Source organism: Apteryx mantelli, chromosome 2 (assembly GCF_036417845.1).
Source record: "Apteryx mantelli isolate bAptMan1 chromosome 2, bAptMan1.hap1, whole genome shotgun sequence".
NCBI lineage: Eukaryota > Metazoa > Chordata > Aves > Apterygiformes > Apterygidae > Apteryx > Apteryx mantelli.
The window spans coordinates 129042454-129056008 of NC_089979.1; the positions used below are offsets into that span (position 1 = coordinate 129042454).

Here is a 13555-nt window from a genome sequence, read left to right on the forward strand (position 1 = left end):
AGCTGAAATGACTATACATTTTCCAGTTTAATATTTGTCCATCAGCTGTTTAATCGTATTTAGATAATTGTGTAAATAAGTTGTTGCAGCCCTTGCTCCTTTCACTGAGCAGGCTTGAAGCTTTAAACACTGATGAATGAGTTGCAAAAAAGCTTGGATTTTTTTTTTCCCCTAGTTAAACAACCCGAAAGGCCTAAGTAAGTTTTGGTTACAATGCTTCTTTTGAGGGGGATGTCTCATTTGCAAAGGAATCCCCAATATCCAATTCAACTGAGTTGTTTTCGGAAGCTGTTGTGTCTGTTACTGCTGAGTCTGTTAGTATGTATTTGTTCCGTGTAAATACTGCCACCCAACTGCCCCTTCATGAGGCATGAAAACAACCTCGTTCCACCCATATAAAAATAATTTTAAGGTTATTTAGGGGAAGTTTTGGGACTGTGGGGGTTAAAAGCTTTTTTGACTGGAAGCTGAGCAATCACTGATAACAGATTTTGCTGTGGTTGGTTGATTTGGCAGAAAAGCATGAACAGTTTTGGTTTAGATGATTGAATTAACCTGATTAACATTGTTTTTGTTGTTTTGCAAAAAGGACAACAGTATACTTTTAGAGATGATCGAACAATGCTTGACCTGGTTGGTGAGCATGGTTAGGAGAAACAATTCAGAAATGCCTCCCTCGTAGCATCTGCAGTGGTGGCTGAAATGACCAGCCAGCATATAAAACCCTCAACTCCTCCTCTTGTCTTGCAGGATGCACCTTACCTTAGGTCCAGGCACAATGCAAAAGGTGTCTGATGCCACTGTTTTATCAGTTTTTATTCAGTGGGCATTCAAAATGAATTCTGGTTGAGATTTAACATATTTCCCCAGAGTGTTCCCCAACTTCCTTGGGAAATTATGATGTCTGGTTTTCAAATCTCTTGATATTTAATCTTCCTGAGAGAATGGGATTTGGTTCAAGCTACACTGAGTGAACCTCAGCTGAACTTCAGAACAAATCTAGCCCTACCTCCACACAGTTGTTGGATGCCTAATTATAATTAACTTATTTGGCTAAAAAAAGAGCACTTGGGCTGTAGCAGATGGTATCATTCCAGAATAGTGGGATTTCTGTGAAGGTGGCACCATTTCAGACTAGATCTTCTGATTCTCAGAAAAGGGCTGCAAGTGCGCTGTTTGGGGGAAGGGCTGGAAGGAGATGAGAGAGGGAAATTTGTGGTCTGGAAGTCTTGCAACTTAAGTTTCAAGGAGAAACTGGTAGGAGAAATGTTAGATCTGTGGATCTGTGACCAGTTTTTGCATTCTATCAATTTTCTTTGCAACGTGGGAAAAAGAAATCAGTGTATGAGTGATAAATATGATGCATTTGAATATGTCTGATATTTCTATGATACTTTCATATTCCTTGTACATGGAAGGCATCTGCCTCTGTGACTCACAGATAAGGTATGTCTATGTACGGTAGTACTTGAATATAATATCTTTCAAATACGACCATTCTCATTTTGATTATTGATAAATCTAAACTGAGATGTGGGAAGCTCCCCATGTGGTGGTGATCTGGGAAAGAGGAAAAGCTTCAGTATTCCTCCAGTCTAGATTGTGGATCTCTGAAGACAACTAAGAAGGTTTCAATGTTCAGGTTTAGGCCCTAAGCATAGTGGGCATCCATATATGTAAACTGCCACTAAACTATTCAGGAATTGGCCTTTTCTAGTAGCTTTGTTATTATGAACCCCAAAGAAAAAGTCTGCAGACAGGAGATAGAAATCCACTGGCAAAGCGATTGGGTCAAAATTTGCAGATAATATACATGAGAAATAATATTATTTCCAGGCACGTAAAGGGATTGCCTTTCTGGTAGCTGTTGACTACTGCCTTCCAAAAAGTTTGTTCTGCTAGTCTCTACAGGGAAGTGCATCTCTCTGCACTGACATGACTGCAAGTTTGATGACAACATAATAAATAAAGAATAGAAACAATGAAATTCAATGTTGTCAAGTTATTTTCCGAGTTAACAAGGTAGTAATATTTTATCTGGCTTGTAAAATTTTGCCTTCAGTGAATTAGTAAATAAATCATTGATTCCTCCTGATGAGGATTCTTAGCGTAGGTAATATCACTTAAATGTTTGTGTGAAGTGTTCTCAAAGAAAAAGCAGGATAATTGTAATTGTGAAATATGTTGATAATGTCTGTGGTTTGTTTTTCTTGCTACTTTGAAAATCTAGAGTAAAATCCTAATATTAGCCATCAGAATCTCAAATTCATATCATGTCAAGGAAGCTAGAGTTCCTAACAGTGTTTAAACAGTCTAGTCCCCTGTTTGGTTGTAAAATACAGTAACTGCATTAAATTTGTTCCCAAGGAAGCGGGGCATGTCACAAACTGCCATGTCATTTGTATATCTTCTTTGAAAAATGACGTGGATGAGAAGACTAGGAAATCTTAGGCAAACATCTTCATTAGTAATAGGAAATTCACTAAAATTACTATTAATATATGTGTTTTCATGCTTATTAAAATTATAATGATGGGAGAAGACATCAGAAATGGGCAGAATCAAAATAAAAAGGATCGACCCTGAAATCTAAATTACAACCACAAAATATGCAAAAACTAATACAGGCAAAATGGCCCATTACATGTGCAGCTCCCCATTTTGCACATGCAGATGCGTAGGTTGTGTTTGCAGTTGTCCATGTACTTGCATAATTTGTCAGTTCAGATTCATAGGAGTAATTTTTAATGATGCCTTATGTATCGTGTGCCCAGGTTTAAAATGGCTTAATCTCTAAAAGACTTTAAACAATAGTTTTTTTAAGTATTAGACATTAATGATACTGCTACTACATTGGAAATTGAAGTTGGATTCAGCTGAGCTTGGTTCAGGTCATTCAGGCTAAAGTCACAGTAATCTACCAAGATTTCATTCTACTTTTATACTACTGACAAAAGGCTTCTAGCTAATTTCAGAAATGCCAGATTAATATCAAGGAATGGTAAGAATTTTGGTGATTCAGAAAAACGTAATAATAGCTTCCTGATGAGTAGAGGGTATCCATGCGTGGCATGAATAATACAGCCTCACTCTAACAGTACTGACGTTCCACAAATAGCATGTTACTGAGTAACATGTTAGAAAAAAAATGGTTATAATGAACTTGACTAAGATCAATAATCAAGGCACTTTTACTCAGAAGCTGGAATAGCCTTATAATAGGCAGTCTTATAGTAATATTTATTGCATTTTTACTCTAAACTGTTTCTTCTAGTGGTTATCGCAGTTTGTATAACAAAGGGTTCATGCTGTACATAGATTTTACAACAGAACAAATATAGCTAAATGTTACATGCTGAATAGCAAAGAAACATAATAATCAGGGCTTTGTCTTCTTGACTGTCATTGTTTTCTCAATATGCTGGACAATTCCTGTAGTTAAGCTAAAAGTAACTACTTTCCACATAAAAATCTAAAGGGTGGCAAAGTTCAGTTTACTGAAATTACATTTACTAATTTTGTTGTTCATACATCATATACTGAGTATAATTTTCAGGTTGGAGCAGTGCTTCATTTTGTAAGGCTTAGTCTTAATTGATTTTGTAAGAAAATGTACTAGAATTGAAAGTTTTATGCATTGTAAATTCCACTGTATTAAAATTGGCTAAAATTGAGCAGAAGGTAAAATTCTCACTGTTGCTATCTGATACTTCAGGAACACTTTGAGAAAAAATCATCTCTATCATTCTGTAGTATATTTTATGGCTAATATTCAATTATAGAATTAGACACAACAATGAGAGTTTTCCATAAGCCTGTTTCTGTGAATCACTTAAATATCCTGTTTAGGAAAAGCAAGTCTGGGATTGTTTTGGTCTGTTACGTATGTATTTTATCCTACTATAAACCACTTTGCTGTGTCCTGCTATCAGCTGATTCAGATTAACTTTGATCTTACAGTTTTCTGGGTTCAACTCTGTATGAACATGGCATGAAGGGAATGGGCATGTATATTTGGGGTTGTTGTTTGCATTTGTGGAGTCAAACAGTGTAGTGTTTGTAGACCTGTAAGCTTCTGTGGGTATCAGAGGGCTCAAATGAATTTAAAAGCAGAAATAGTACTAAAAATACATTTTCAAGATGAACATCTTCAGTTCAGAGCCCATCCCATTGCTCGATGTGTCTTTGTCAATAACTTTGTTCTTCTCTTAGTACGTCTGCTTTTTTGCTCTAGTTTATAGTATACCTTGGTTTGTTTTAATGCTCAATTAATGAGTTTTTAAAAAGGCTTTGGACGATAGGATTAAAAATGCAACATGGTTCTCAAACTCTAAAACTATAATGGTTTCAACAATTGAAATAATTTGCGCTTTGACTTGTACTGCTATGTATTACAGATGATTTTTTTTCTTTTCCCCTTTTCACACAGAGTATGATTTCTTCCATTGTGAACAGCACTTACTATGCAAATGTCTCAGCAGCAAAATGTCAGGAATTTGGAAGGTGGTATAAACATTTCAAGAAGGCAAAAGATATGATGGGTAAGCCAAAAAAAAAAAAAAGTTGCCATGATGGTGGATACATACCATTATGTGTCATGTTGAGGTCTGTCACAGTCACATAAGAAGCCAGGTCCCTTCACAATAAGTTTAGGATGCTTTTGATGAGTAGATGTAGAAAGTACATATATAGTGAAAGAATTCATTTAAATAAATATTTGCTATTGAAACAGCCAAACTGACTTGGATTGCCAGAGATGTAAAGCTGTCATTCTGTAAATGTAGAGATCTTCTACAGCCTAGAATAATTGTTTAAAAAACGTGTTCCTAGAAGTGTGACGGACTGATTTTCTTTTTAATGTATGAATTTTTTCTTGTGCTAGCTAACATATATTTAAAGAAACAGTCTTCTATAACTGTCATTGCTTTCCAACAAGAGTGCTACATTTTTATAAATTCATATCTTTCTCTAACTTCAGGACCCTGGTTTCAATTAATTTTAAACAATAGTTGGGACAATTCTTTGCCTGTTCTAATAAGCATGTGTAAATTACTGGAGAAAAAAAAAACTAACAGAGGGGTACACTAGTTCTTTAATAATCTTTCTCTTTCTGTATTGTCCATTTTAAAACTATTTCTTAAACCTGTTAACATAATTTTGAATACTTTATATCAGAAAATTTCTACATAATTTTCAATGGAATGAAGAAATGGGACCTCACTGGGACGGAATTTTGAGCTTGTTTTAGCTTTCGGTATTTGAAGCAAAATCATTCATCTACCAAAATGGGTTCCTTGCCTTTTACAGCTTAAGGCAGTAATGAAGACAATGCCTCACTTTTGTGATAATTGCTTGAATTACTGTTCCAAGTGAATGGCCCGCTTGGGTTGATCTCTACTTTCCGCTACTGAAAACAGGCGGCTTCTTTCCTTAATCTGTCTTGCACCTTCTGCGTAACGCTGAACTGTTCTAAGAGTTTATAGTCTTCCGAGATCATCGAAGTCAGTGGTAAGACTTAACTTGGTTCCAGGTGGTCCATGCACCAGTCAGCGTGGTTATGGATGGGGGGATGTGACCGTTCCAACTTCGGTGGCAGGGAAGCTCTTGCCGGAAGCGCTATGCATGGTGCAAACCCTGCAGAGGGAACGTGGTGAGAGTGTGCTCACATCCAGGGCCGGAGACAAACAGAGTTGGCTGCAATTCATGTGACCTGCCAGGACAGATTCATAGTCTGCTCTTTTGGGGACACTGAAACTAGTATATATGAAACGCGTGTGTGTGTGTGTGCTTGCTTCTGTGTAACCTAATGCTGGGAAGAGAGGCCAAAGTGTCCCTGAAGCCACACTGACAAGGAACAGGGACAAGGTGCTTTGCTGAGGGACTGAAACCCGCTTCTAGACACCAGACCTCTGTGCAGACAAACCTGCCTTTTTAGTTTCTGCCCGTGATGGGAGAGAGGGGGAAGGCAGGGGTGCAGGTGGCAATCCAGGTGCCAGTTTCTTCTTCCAGTTCTCATCCCTCTGGAGGACAGGGTGACCTTTTACTGAATAACTGTTAATGAAGATCATAATTACTATGAAAAGCACAGATACTGCTTTTTTTCCCCCCTTTTAAATGTTTCTATTAGTATAAGAAAAAATTGCTACAGCAATTCTGTGAAGATGCTGCATTTTTGCTTTTTAAATAAACACATATTTTCCTAAAGCTATTTCCAAACCAGCATTGCTAAAAATCTAGAACTGAGATTGTTTAAAATGAAAAAGTGGCATACATTGATAAAAGTGAAACACTTTTACATTAACCTGAAGTTACTGTATATCATCTTTTTGTATACAAGAGGGGAGCTGGAAGAACTCTTGTAGTTTGAAGAAGTGTGTTAATTGAAAAAGAGGGTGTGTCAAGGCAGATGAGTTAATATAAGAAAAAAAATCAACCATGTTGCAAGTCACTGAAAAAAAGAAAGATGCATACATGGTTGCAAGATAAAGCAGCCCATCTGTGTAATTTACATAAATTATACTAGTTCCTAGCAGTCCCATACAATTGATGCTGCATCTAGAAAAGAGCAGAGCATGGAGAGGTCCACACCCCGTCCTGCTTGTTACAGATTTCCAGTGCCTGGGAACTGTAGATAGAGTAGCGAGGACTCCACAGGAGTAACAAAACTAGTCACTGGGGGCTTCTTTCTCTTCCCTTCCCTTTCACAAAGGTCTGGGTGTGCTTTCCAATACCAGCCCCCTTTTCCCTTTCTGTATATACACTCATCGTTTCACACGCATTTTCTGCAGCATATGGATTGCTTTCCCATCTCATGTCCATGCTGCTTCCCTAGTTGCTTGCCACCCCGGTCTCAAGTACTTTACATCCATCATTTGTATGTCTGCTTTCTGCAGCCACATGCTCACATTTTCTCTGGCAATTGTTAAGTTGCACCTTTGCATAGCGCTCAGGAAAAGTTACTCCTTTACCATATGTGGTTTCCAGCACATTGTTTCAGTTCTGATGTTTTGCTAGTTTGTCCTAGGGCTCCATGATGATGATGGACTGTTTGTTGGGTTTTTCTTTAACGTCTACTACACCTTCCTGAGAAGGCAAAAAATAGTAGCAGTGATGAACTAGGATGGGCAGTACAGTTAGCTTGGACATCGATGTGATTATTTATTTATTTTTATTAGCATGTCTTGTGAGGAGCGTGAAGTGCACGATTTTCAGTACCTCGTAGTCTTATGTTGGCTTTTTCAATGTTTCTTTTCCGCCGTAGTTGAGATGGATAGCCTTTCTGAACTATCCCAACAAGGTGCCAACCATGTCAACTTCGGTCAGCAGCCAGTCCCAGGGAACACAGCCGAACAGCCTCCATCCCCTGTTCAGCTTTCTCATGGTAGTCAACCATCCGTTCGGACCCCACTTCCAAACCTGCACCCTGGACTTGTATCTACTCCCATTAGCCCTCAGCTGGTAAATCAGCAGCTGGTAATGGCCCAGTTGCTGAACCAGCAGTATGCAGTGAACAGACTTCTAGCCCAGCAGTCCTTAAACCAACAGTACTTGAACCACCCTCCTCCTGTCAGTAGATCCATGAACAAGCCGTTGGAGCAGCAGGTCTCAACAAACACAGAGGTGTCTTCCGAAATCTACCAGTGGGTCCGCGATGAACTGAAACGAGCAGGAATCTCACAGGCAGTATTTGCACGTGTGGCTTTTAACCGAACTCAGGTCAGTGTTTTCTGATGTTTTTTGGGGGGGTTGTTTGTTTGTTTGTTTGTTTTTAATCTGAGAGTCCCTTCTCTTTTTTTTCCTTTTTTTTCTTTTTTTTCAGTAATTATCAGTAATTTAGTAATTATTACCTTTTAAGTCTCTTTCCTCATTTCTACCCTGCCACTTAGCTCCTGTGGATGAACCACACTTCCTGGCAGTGTCCGTGTTGATAAGTATACTAATCTCCGGTGACCCAATTTGTGGATATACCCACTGTTCTTAGAGGTATTTTTTCCTTTCCAGTTGTGATGGTTTTGAATGACTTAATCTTTTCTGGAAAGGAAAATAAACAGCTCTATGCCATTCACAAAGCCACTCAACACGTTGCCTTTTGTGTTGTAAAGGTATAGCTATATTGACCATATACATGCACTGAACAACCTATCTTCTTAGATGTTCTTGAAATAGTCTTTTATTCTTATTTACATTTACTTTTATTATTTTCTAATGAAAATCTTAATAATATGACTCATAGGCACATTCTGAAAAGACTTTAACTGAAAAAATAAAAGTTTTATTTTTAGGTTTTCTATTCTTTCATGTGGTTTTGTAGTTTGTTGTTTTGAGATTGCCAATGTCCACATGAGAGCATATACTTCAGCTCTTCAGTGCAGAAAAAAACTTTAGCCCTAGCAAAGCTGATAAGTAACACTAAAATGTGTTATTTTTTACACCTGTTTTAGAAGCTAACCCTGTTATAATTTATTCTGCTCTATGAATTTAACTTAATGCCATGTTGCATGGAATTTAATCAAGCAGAAGTTATGGGAAAAATGTCAGTATATCCAATGCAAATAATAAGATCTCAAAAGTTTAAAAAATCTGTTTTAACAGAAAATATAATAGGATTCTTAATAAGAAGTTTTTTAAATATATGTAAGGAAATTGGCTTTGGATTCCACATTTTTAAATTTAAGGAACAAATATTTGTCCCTTGTAGAATATAATAAAAAATTATAGTTTGGGCCTTTCTTGAAATGTTGATGTTTCTCCTTGCATAGCTTACAGAATAAAAACTGTTTCAAATGCATTTGTACCAGGTTTGCAGCAGCATGTCATTTGTAATCATTCTGAATTATTATTGTTGCCTTAAATTTTTTTACATCCTCCTTTAGCTAAAAGGAAGTACAGACATGGTGTGATTTCTCTGTAGAGCTGTGTGTGTGTCCATCTGTGTGTGTGTGTGTATGTATGTGTCTTCCCTCTTAACCTTGCAGGTCTTTTATACATTATTTCATAGGTTACATATGTAACTCATGCAAGAATAACTTATATGAGTTAAGTTCCAGTAGCTGATATTTATATAAATAAGTGAACATATATATTTTTACTACCATATTTAATGTTTTGACTATTGATAATATTAAGTATTGAAATAATAATAATAGCTTCAAGTTACCATCATCTGGGGTTGTCATCTTACCAGGGCAAAAAGCTGAGCAAATAATTCAGAAAGTAAATAATGCATTAGATATTTACTTCTCAAACTTGTCTAAAAGCAGCTTGTTTTTTCCCAAGTTCCTTCCCCCTTCAAATTCATTTGTTCAGTTTTTGTCAGCTAGTTTTGCATACAGTTTTTGGTCTGTCATTTGTGCATGAACATGATTTGTTATTTGAAATGCAAGGATGATTGGTTCTGACTGGACATTGAATTTATATGACACAGCATATAAAGATGCCCTTGAGATAGGATGAGTGCAACTACAGGACTAGATTTCTACTGCATATTCTGATTCCTGATTACTAGACACTTTTCTTACTACAAATGCTATTAAAATCTGTTTAAAGTTCATTTCTTCCACAGCCATTGTGGTTAACCAGCTTGATAAAATGTGTTCAAAGTGGCTCAAATTGTGTGGAAACCCAAAAAGTGAACATTGAAAAAAAATTTTTTTCCAGTGAAAATATATAAAATATATATATATGTATGTATGTACGTATGTAATATATTTTGGCAATATTCAACCAGATCTACCTTAAAGAACACAGAGTAGTATCCCCATATCCTACAGTTTGTGTTAGCTAATCATATTAGTATTTACAGTTAGCTGCTTAAGTGTTTGCAATATTTGTTATTTATTGTAGCAAATGTAGGGAACAGAAAGGAAAAATACTAGGAGTTTAGGCAATATTAGCCTTACTCTTGCAAAAAGATGTCTCAGCCTGCTCATAGGCAACTGAAGCCCCATAGATACCTGTGATTTTTATATGAAAGCATTTAGATTTGTTTTGCTTGCTGTACTTCAGAATTTATAACAGCTTATTCAAGGATTTATTCAAGGATCACATTTAAGTAAAATTAAGGTAACACTTCAATAAGTGATGCTGTTTAGAAGTTATTTTCTAATATTGATGTAAAATCTATTGTCCTTTTTTTTTTGGATAGAGCAAATGGTAATGCTTGTTTAAATTCAGCTACTGTTTTCTGAGATAAAAAAGCTAACTCAGGCTTAGCAGTGACATTTTTGAAACTGTCATAAACATATTTGAGCTGTGTCCAGGGACCATATCATGCCATCAGCTTTTGAAGGCAGGAGACCTCACTGAAATCAGTGAGGAGTTCTGCGCAAAAAAACTGATGTCTAGAGATAGTCTCAGATGAAGGAAGAGTTTTGCTTTCTGCATAAAAGTAAAGGAAGGAAGTGAATTTTAAACTAAGAGTAATTCAGTTTAATGTTTTTGCAATAAAAATGGCCTTTGGTTGAATTGGCTGAAGATGTTGGCACCTCCTATTTTACAGACTTGCACTCTACGATACAAATACAGAATCTGGTAGGTTTTGGGGTGAGTGGGGGGAATTCTACCAGCTCAGAGTGGTAATTCAACATTTGGCTGTATTTTTCAAGGATTTGGGGGTTGGGGGAAAAATGTTGACTAGAAATGTTTCTGCTTACTTCCAGCCCAAAGGAAAGAATTTTGGTAAAATTACTTCTGACTTTTTTTTTTAAATTATCATTTAGAAGATAGAAGAGGAAAAAAACCCAAAAACTCCAAAAACTCCCACACCTAAGAAAATTGGAAGGGCTTTTTAATCTCTTCTTGGATAATTTCTCCCTAGCCCTAGCTTCAGAACAGTAGTTTCAAAAATGTGCTGTTCTCAGGAATGTGTCTCGCAAAGCTGAATCAAGGAAGAGTCCAGAAAGCTCTAGGTTGAATGAGAACGGGCATCTCCGCGTGCACGATGGCGTGATTGTGGCAGGCGGCAGCAGCAGCAGCTGCTGCGGGGGGAGCACCTCGCCCTGCGAGGAGTTTCTCACTCTCCCTCCTAGGAAGGCCTCGACGCACAATGGGCTCCCAAGTTTTATTTGTCCTTCAGCAGTTGCGATTCCAGCTCACTGGCTGCAAAGAAATAGAGTGAATCCTGTTAGTACCTCTTTGTAGTGCACCATGGAAAAGTTTGTTGAGTCAGGATTTGTCCTAGCATGTCCAAATTTCACCTCAAGCCTGGCTGGTGAACGTGTGTACCAGCTTCTGCATTTGTGAGGGCAGTTTTGGTAAACTGAGCTGCTTATGTTTCAGTTGCCATTGAGCTGAATTAATAAATTTAGTGTTTTTTCCCAGCTGATGTCAGTGCACTGCACAGACACCTCATTCTGTCGAAATTCCCAGGCTCGGGTCAGCTTTTTCCTGCCTTTTGTTGGGCATTCGTGTCCCACCGACTCTTGCTGGCCTGGGGTAGCGCCGAGCAGCCTGGGGACCGGGGCACCGACGGAGGGCAGCCCTGGGCGGACGTGCCGAAACACGGTGTCCTGATGCCGACCCTTCCCACAGCCTCTGTGAGCAAATCGGGTGAGGCCAACTCTGCCCGTTTTCTAGTAAACTGGGAGGCCCTTTGCTCTGTTCAGTTCTTTCTTGAAAGAGCTGGAGCATTACCATTTGTTCATCTCAGCCACCTCGGGAGCGCTAGATAAACAAACAAATGCCCTCTACCATTTCTGTAGTGTTTGTAAGCGTAAACATGGGTCAGGAAATGGCAAGCTTCGGTTCCCGCCAGCAAGTCTCACATTTGGCTTCAAGGCGTAATTTAAGCCGGTGCACAGCATAGTGACATAGATGCAGGGTGCGGGCAGGGAGCAGTTAGTCACGGTTGTGGCTGGAGCCGTAACCCTGAGTCACCTGTGTCTGTGTTGGTGCACACTTTCAACCACCCCGTTTGCAGCATGAGCTCGGGTTTTGCAGTACGGAGATGACCTCTCCTCTCCAGCGTCGCAGAAAGAGGGGGGTGCTTATGCCGTTTTTGCTGGTTTTGCTGCTTTTGCCGTGTCTGACTATTGTCATTTTTCTTCTTCCCAGAAGCAACAGTTTTTCATCTCAAGGTTTTAGAATACTTCTCAGTGTTTCTGCCAGATACCTTTCTCTCCCCCTCCTTTCTATTTCACCCCCACGCTTTCTTGTTCAAAAAATTAGTTACCGGAATGCACTGCATTTCCTTCATATATAGTGCCTTTTTTCCTATGTGAAAACTTCCGGGTATTTAGGACAATGCTCATACTAAGTCTGGGCAATTGCTATTTCGAGGGAGAACACTGCTCTCTGTAATTTTAAAACAAAATCCAAGTTTACACCAACCACCTTCTCAGGCACTTTTTTTTCCTTCCATTTTGTCTTTGGCACACTTTATTTTCCAGTAAAATGAAAAATGAAGATGGATTATTCAAAATTGATAACAGTAATGGACCATCATGTAATGTTTTATTGAATTTGAGTTCTGTAAATTATGTGGTAGAGAGAAATTTGCCTGCTTAAGTATAACAGAAATTGCCACTGTATTCATATAATTCTTCGTAGTGTAATTTAAGAAAAAGCACGCTATCCATATCACAATTGAATAAAAGGTAAAAAGGTGCTATTACATATCATGACAGCTCTCCTCTTGCTACTAAGTGACATAGATAAACGTGTCTGCTTATAACTTACTTGGCAGGGATCCAGGCTTGTGGGTGGAGCTTGCAAATAATCTTCCACCTGGACATGTGACTTAAGCACACTGCAATGGAGACAGATAGTATTCAGGGATGCTCTGCATATTTTGGGGAGGTTTTGGCAAATTGCATTTTTCTTCTGGGAGCTTTGAAGTTCTATGAGGCTGATAAAATCTATTTGAATCAGTGATTATGTTCAAAGAGGAGACAAAGTGGGGGCCAGACAGGCAGTGTTTTTGTTCAGTATTGGCAGGCATTTTTGTTTATCTCCAGTTTTAAAGAATTCATAATTAGCTTTTGAAAGCACTGATAATATTTATTGAACATTTTTGTGCAATTAGTAATGAATTATACTTGTGATGACATGTAAACTTTTTTTTTTCCCAGTGAGATTTGGTAACATCTTAAGAACATACATTTCCAGTGTGAGAATAGTAAAAGGAAAGAAGAGTGAGGGGGAGTCTGTGTCTGGCAGTTTTTATGATCTCTATGCAAAATGGCATTTAGCTTTTGGGCAACCTGAAGTACAGTATCAGGAGATCACACCAAGAGATATATCTTGGCAAATCAGTTCAAGCCTGGTAAAATAAATAGTAAATCTCTGCCTGTCAGTATGAGAAAGGATGCAAAGGCTGAAGCATTCCTTCTAGGATTTTCCTGTTTATGTCTTGTCATATGATCTTTAGCTGAATTTTAGTGCTCAAAAGATTGAAGCACTAGCATTGAAGTAGTGTTTGATGCAGAGAAACTGCAGTGTATGACTTCCCCCACACCTCGCACAGCGCCTGTTTTCATGTGTTATTCACACATGTATTCTGACCTTTAGGTTCAAAGTTCCTAGAAGTAAACATCTCTTTCTTGCCTTCTCCCACCAT

General features: G+C 38.1%; 1 protein-coding gene across 5 annotated transcripts in view; it reads left to right on the forward strand.

The window, feature by feature from the left end:
- Nucleotides 1-13555, forward strand: part of SATB1 (SATB homeobox 1) — a 76571-nt gene that overhangs the window by 24589 nt on the left and 38427 nt on the right. For all 5 annotated transcript variants that reach the window (XM_067291520.1, XM_067291522.1, XM_013941422.2 and 2 more), the window contains 2 exons: nucleotides 4430-4541; nucleotides 7262-7716. In XM_067291520.1, coding sequence (XP_067147621.1) covers nucleotides 4430-4541; nucleotides 7262-7716 — 567 coding nt within the window. The remainder of the gene's footprint in view (nucleotides 1-4429; nucleotides 4542-7261; nucleotides 7717-13555) is intronic.